This window comes from Perognathus longimembris, chromosome 9 (assembly GCF_023159225.1).
Source record: "Perognathus longimembris pacificus isolate PPM17 chromosome 9, ASM2315922v1, whole genome shotgun sequence".
Lineage (NCBI taxonomy): Eukaryota > Metazoa > Chordata > Mammalia > Rodentia > Heteromyidae > Perognathus > Perognathus longimembris.
This window is the reverse complement of record NC_063169.1, coordinates 38,873,070-38,878,828: the sequence shown is the minus strand read 5'-3', so window position 1 is coordinate 38,878,828 and position 5,759 is coordinate 38,873,070. Positions and strand designations below refer to the sequence as shown.

Genomic DNA, 5,759 nt, shown 5'->3' with positions numbered 1-5,759 from the left:
TTTGACTTTGAAAACCACATGTTGGGACTGGGAATATGGCCTAGTGGCAAGAGTGCTTGCCTTGTATACATGAAGCCCTGGGTTCAATTCCCCAGCACCACATATATAGAAATTGGCCAGAAGTGGCGCTGTGGCTCAAGTGGCAGAGTGCTAGCCTTGAGCAAAAAGAAGCCAGGGACAGTGCTTAGGCCCTGAGTCCAAAAAGCCCAGGACTGGCAAAAAAAAAAAAAAAAAGAAAACAACATGTCAACTTCTAAAAAAACTGAATGGCATTCAGGACTAAAAGTAAATCATACTAACATTTGCACTAACATGGGAAGCAAATAATTACATATGATTACACCTTTTAGGTTGGTCTATTTATAATCTCTCTTTGCACAGATTTCCAGAAACTTAAAACACTGACAGGTAGGACAACATAAGAGCAGATGTGAAATCAAAGTACATAATAAGTCTATTTGTGAATTGCAGTAAATGTGAACTAAGCTTCAGTTTTTATGAAATGAATAAAGAGCCTCTTCTGGAGCAACGTCAAATGCAGGATATAGAGCTCAGATGAATGACTAGCAGACCACAAGTCAATTGGGGGCTTAGACCAGAGGCTGAAAAGTTATTTAAGGGAAGAAGTGAAAGGCGGTTGTTAGATGTGGTAGTGTGTGATGCTCACAGTTTGCCTTGTGTCTTTTGTTCTCAATGGGTATTCCATTTCCAACACTACTGTCTTTCCTTGCTCTTAAAGAGCCTCAATACATACTTAAAAGTTTGAATTTGTTTTTATGTTCTGCATCTAACTATGAAGTCAATGTTTTGTTTTCTTGTCCAAGGAATGTCAAGAATTTAATAAAAGGGAACTAGAAGAAAAAAAAAAAAGAACCTCTTCTGCCTTAAAGCTTAACTATAATAACTACTAACGTAGAACTTAAAGCACAGTAAAATGTGGGTGATTATCTGTTTATTGCTATGAGTTAATATTGAAGAAGCACATATGAGACATAAAAGTTAATTAGTCCCTCCAAAGATAGTAGGTAAATTATCAAGGTCAGTATATGACTTACTGGATGAACATATGAGGAAATTTAATGGAAATTCTCCTATGACATAGTTCCCATAAAATAGTCTATAGATTGCCAGCTGCCTTCAGCATTCACTTAGTGTTAGAAATTAGATTGTGAAAGACCATAAAATAAAGGAAATTGAATACTTGAGAAAGGAAGTGCTTCAAGTAAAAATAAGGATTATAATAGAGTGAGAGTCATGATAAGAAAGATTTCTGTTTTCACCCTTGTTCTGGTGTATTAATAATTACAAATCTATGAAAAGAGTAATTCCATAGTGCCAGCAAAAGGTATATTTAAGAATTCCGATTATGACTGAATCTAAGTGGTTGAAGTGAGAGTTGGCACCCATGAGAAGTTGTGGAAATATGAATGCATGTCATAGGGAATGAAATTCTGAATTTAGACTTAAAAGTTAAGATTATAAAATGACTTTTTTTCTAATGCAGGCCAATCTTTTATTTGATTAAGATACATTGCATCAGGGAAACAGAAGGATTAGATGTCCTCATAGCTTCATTCAGTGGGCAGCAGGCATAGATTGATCTCTCTGTGTAACTTCATGCTGTAGAAAGTGAAGCTCTCTTCCTGTCTAGGCTACACATAAAGCTTTCAGTGAGTACACTCATCAAGCTTTGTTGAGGATCAGACTAGTCTTATATAACAAAAGGCTCTTCTCTGCCCAGTAGATGCATAACACCCAATGAGATCTTAAAACTTGTATTTACCTGTGCACAATCTGGATGTCCAGGAAGAAAATAAGAAAAACTGGTTGATGGGATTTGGGACAAAGGGAGAAAATAAAATGGGGAGAAAAAGAAAAATTAGGTATTTGATTACAAGATGAAGAGAGAATAGCTGAGGTAATTTAAGAAATAAAATTTTGCATAATTGGAAATAATAGCACACTGAATATGGAAGAAACAAGACTGGAAGATAAATTCATTAGGAATAAAAAGCAGAACAAATATCTGATGGCATCTGACATTAGAATGTAACTTCGTTACATTAACTGAATTCCTAGAAAAGTCATTATGTGTCATGTACATACCAAAATGCCGTTGCATATGTACATAAAATAGTTATCTTCTAGGCTTAAAGAACTACATACAGATGGGGCTGGGAATATGGCCTAGTGGCAAGAGTGCCTGCCTCGTATACATGAGGCCCTGGGTTCAATTCCCCAGCACCACATATACAGAAAATGGCCAGAAGTGGCGCTGTGGCTCAAGAGGCAGAGTGCTAGCCTTGAGCAAAAAGAAGCCAGGGACAGTGCTCAGGCCCTGAGTCCAAGCCACAGGACTGGCCAAAAAAAAAAAAAAAAAACTACGTACAGTTTTCATTTACTGGATAAATGGTGAAAAATCCATGCAAAATGCATGTGTAGGACTATATTTATTGAATCCTACCCACTAAAGAATGGTAACATCATTCCCAGTCATAATGAAAGCAAAAAAATTTCTCCAGAATTTTCACCAGTTACTTTAAATGAAAACCATCTATTTAAACCTTGAAATAAGACTTACTGTTTACAAGACCTATCTCAGCCAAGATGGATGTGGTGGTTTGTATCAAAAATTCTACCCAAGTGGGAGATTTAGGTAGGAAGATCATATTCTAAGGCTGACTCCAGGCAAAAACATGAACCTCTTTTTGAAATATAACTAATGGTAGCTGGTTGCCTGTGCCTCACATCTATAATCCTAGCTACTCAGGATGCTAAGATCTAAGGATCTAAATTCAAAGCTAGCCTGGGCAGAAAAGGTTTGTGAGACTCTTTATCTCCAATTAAGTTCAAAAAAGCCATTAATGGAGCTGTGACTCAAGTGGCAGAGTGCTAGTCTTAAGCAAAAAAATCCAAGGGACAGTTCTGAGGCATGGAGTTCAAGCCCCAGGATCAGCACAAATAAAATCCAAATAAAATTGAACCTAACAACATATTTAAAAGGTTATAGATAATGCAGGGGGGAGATATAGTCTAGGAAAGAATGGGCAATTTAACCTTCCAAAATGAATCAATAAATAATATCAGTTAATGAAAACATTCCCTTAATAGACATGGGAAAGACATTTTTATCATCTATATAAAATATTTAGAAAACCAGGAAATGACAGGAACTTAATTATGTCCTCAAGAAAAACAGGAAAAAATAAATAAATTAAAAGTTCATTCTGGCCTCTTCCTCTCGGTCCCATATTGAACTCGAGTTGGAAGAGGCGAGTCCGGTCTCAAAATGGAGGTAAAACCGCCGCCCGGTCGCCCCCAGCCCGACTCCGGCCGTCGCCGCCGTCGCCGGGGGGAGGAGGGCCATGATCCAAAGGAACCAGAGCAGCTGCGGAAGCTGTTTATTGGTGGTCAGAGCTTTGAAACTACAGATGATAGTTTAAGAGAACATCTTGAGAAATGGGGCACACTCACAGATTGTGTGGTAATGAGAGATCCTCAGACAAAACGTTCCAGGGGCTTTGGTTTTGTGACTTACTCTTGTGTTGAAGAGGTGGATGCAGCCATGTATGCTAGACCCCACAAGGTTGATGAACCTGTTGTAGAACCAAAGAGAGCAGTTTCTAGAGAGGATTCTGTGAAGCCAGGAGCCCATCTAACAGTGAAGAAAATTTTTGTTGGTGGTATTAAAGAAGATACAGAAGAATATAATTTGAGAGACTACTTTGAAAAATACGGCAAGATTGAAACCATAGAAGTAATAGAAGACAGGCAGAGTGGAAAAAAGAGAGGATTTGCTTTTGTAACTTTTGATGATCATGATACAGTTGATAAAATTGTTGTTCAGAAATACCACACTATTAATTGGCATAATTGTGAAGTGAAAAAGGCCCTTTCTAAACAAGAGATGCAGTCTGCTGGATCACAAAGAGGTCGTGGAGGTGGATCTGGCAACTTTATGGGTCGTGGAGGAATCTTTGGAGGTGGTGGAGGTAATTTTGGACGTGGTGGAAACTTTGGTGGAAGAGGAGGCTATGGTGGTGGAGGTGGTGGCAGCAGAGGTAGCTATGGAGGAGGTGATGGTGGATACAATGGATTTGGAGGTGATGGTGGCAACTATGGCCGTGGTCCTGGTTATAGTAGTAGAGGAGGTTGTGGTGGTGGTGGACCAGGTTATGGAAACCATGGTGGTGGAGGAGGAGGTTATGATGGTTACAATGAAGGAGGAAATTTTGGTGGCGGTAACTACGGTGGTGGTGGAAACTATAATGATTTTGGAAATTACAGTGGACAACAGCAGTCAAATTATGGACCCATGAAGGGGGGTAGTTTTGGTGGAAGAAGCTCTGGCAGTCCATATGGTGGTGGTTATGGATCTGGTGGTGGAAGTAGTGGATATGGTAGCGGAAGTTTTTAAAAACGACAGAAAAAGGGCTACAGTTCTTAGCAGGAGAGAGAGCGAGGAGTTGTCAGGAAAGCTGCAGGTTACTTTGAGACAGTCGTCCCAAATGCATTAGAGGAACTGTAAAAATCTGCCACAGAAGGAACGATGATCCATAGTCAGAAAAGTTACTGCAGCTTAAACAGGAAACCCTTCTTGTTCAGGACTGTCATAGCCACAGTTTGCAAAAAGTGCAGCTATTGATTAATGCAATGTAGTGTCAATTAGATGTACATTCCTGAGGTCTTTTATCTGTTGTAGCTTTGTCTTTTTCTTTTCATTACATCAGGTATATTGTCCTGTAAATTGTGGTAGTGGTACCAGGAATAAAAAATTAAGGAATTTTTAACTTTTCAATATTTGTGTAGTTCAGTTTTTCTACATTTTAGTACAGAAACTTTAACAAAATGCAGTTTTGAAGGTGTTTCCTTGTGAGTTAACAAGTAAAGATTATTGTTAATTACTATTTTGTATGAATTTTGCTAAAGATAACTGTAAAGAAACACCTTACTGACTCGCAATTTAAGGGGAATCTATTCTCCTCATTTCCAAACCATGATATGAATGGGCGCTGACATGTGGAGAGAATAGATACTTGTATGTATGCATTGTGTGTTTTAGATACATAGCATTGGGTATTTAAATTAGCATATTTGTGAATTTAATAGCATTAAGATTACCTTCAAATGAAAAAAAATTCTCAAAATCCCTATTTGGTTTTTGTGCATTTTCTTTCAATGTAATCATGATTTTAGTGTGTTTAAGATTTGCTGAGGGGCTGGGGATATAGCCTAGTGGCAAGAGTGCCTGCCTCGGATACACGAGGCCCTAGGTTCGATTCCCCAGCACCACATATACAGAAAACGGCCAGAAGCGACGCTGTGGCTCAAGTGGCAGAGTGCTAGCCTTGAGCAAAAAGAAGCCAGGGACAGTGCTCAGGCCCTGAGTCCAAGGCCCAGGACTGGCCAAAAAAAAAAAAAAAAAAAAAAAGATTTGCTGAATCCTAGCTGTATTTAGAACCATCTCCATTCTACATTTACCCTGATTACATTTGAGACTGACTGCTACCATAGTTTTGGAGTGTAAAGCATGTCTGCTTCCCTCTGTTTAAATTTGTAAAGGTTAGTGGATGTTTTCCCCATCCTTTTAGGGATAGCACTCTGAAGCCTTCAAGCCCCAGAACAGGCATCAAAAAAGTCATTCTTGCTTTTCAGTTGGGGTTTGTAAGTAGAGTTGATGGTGATAGCAATGATCATGATGGTAATGAAATATACATTTTCTTTTTAAAGCTAAGGTAAAATAAATTTCTATAGCCCCA

The 5,759-nt window shown here is 38.6% G+C and overlaps 1 protein-coding gene across 2 annotated transcripts; it reads left to right on the top strand.

Moving 5' to 3' along the window:
• The first annotated feature begins 3,230 nt into the window (after window positions 1–3,230).
• LOC125357214 (heterogeneous nuclear ribonucleoprotein A3-like) lies at window positions 3,231–4,793 on the top strand. Of its 2 annotated transcripts, XM_048353970.1 has the most exons (2): window positions 3,231–3,295; window positions 3,362–4,793. In XM_048353970.1, the coding sequence occupies exons 1-2, from the start codon at window positions 3,290–3,292 to the stop codon at window positions 4,415–4,417; spliced, it is 1,062 nt and encodes a 353-aa protein (XP_048209927.1). In that variant the 5' UTR covers window positions 3,231–3,289; the 3' UTR covers window positions 4,418–4,793. The 2 variants fall into 2 exon arrangements, with proteins under 2 accessions (XP_048209927.1, XP_048209926.1); XM_048353969.1 differs by having other exon boundaries at window positions 3,231–4,793.
• Window positions 4,794–5,759: the final 966 nt, after the last annotated feature.

Excerpts from the sequence above, each read along its gene's own strand:
- LOC125357214 (XM_048353969.1), top strand. The coding sequence starts at position 3,290 with ATGGAGGTAAAACCGCCGCCCGGTCGCCCCCAGCCCGACTCCGGCCGT.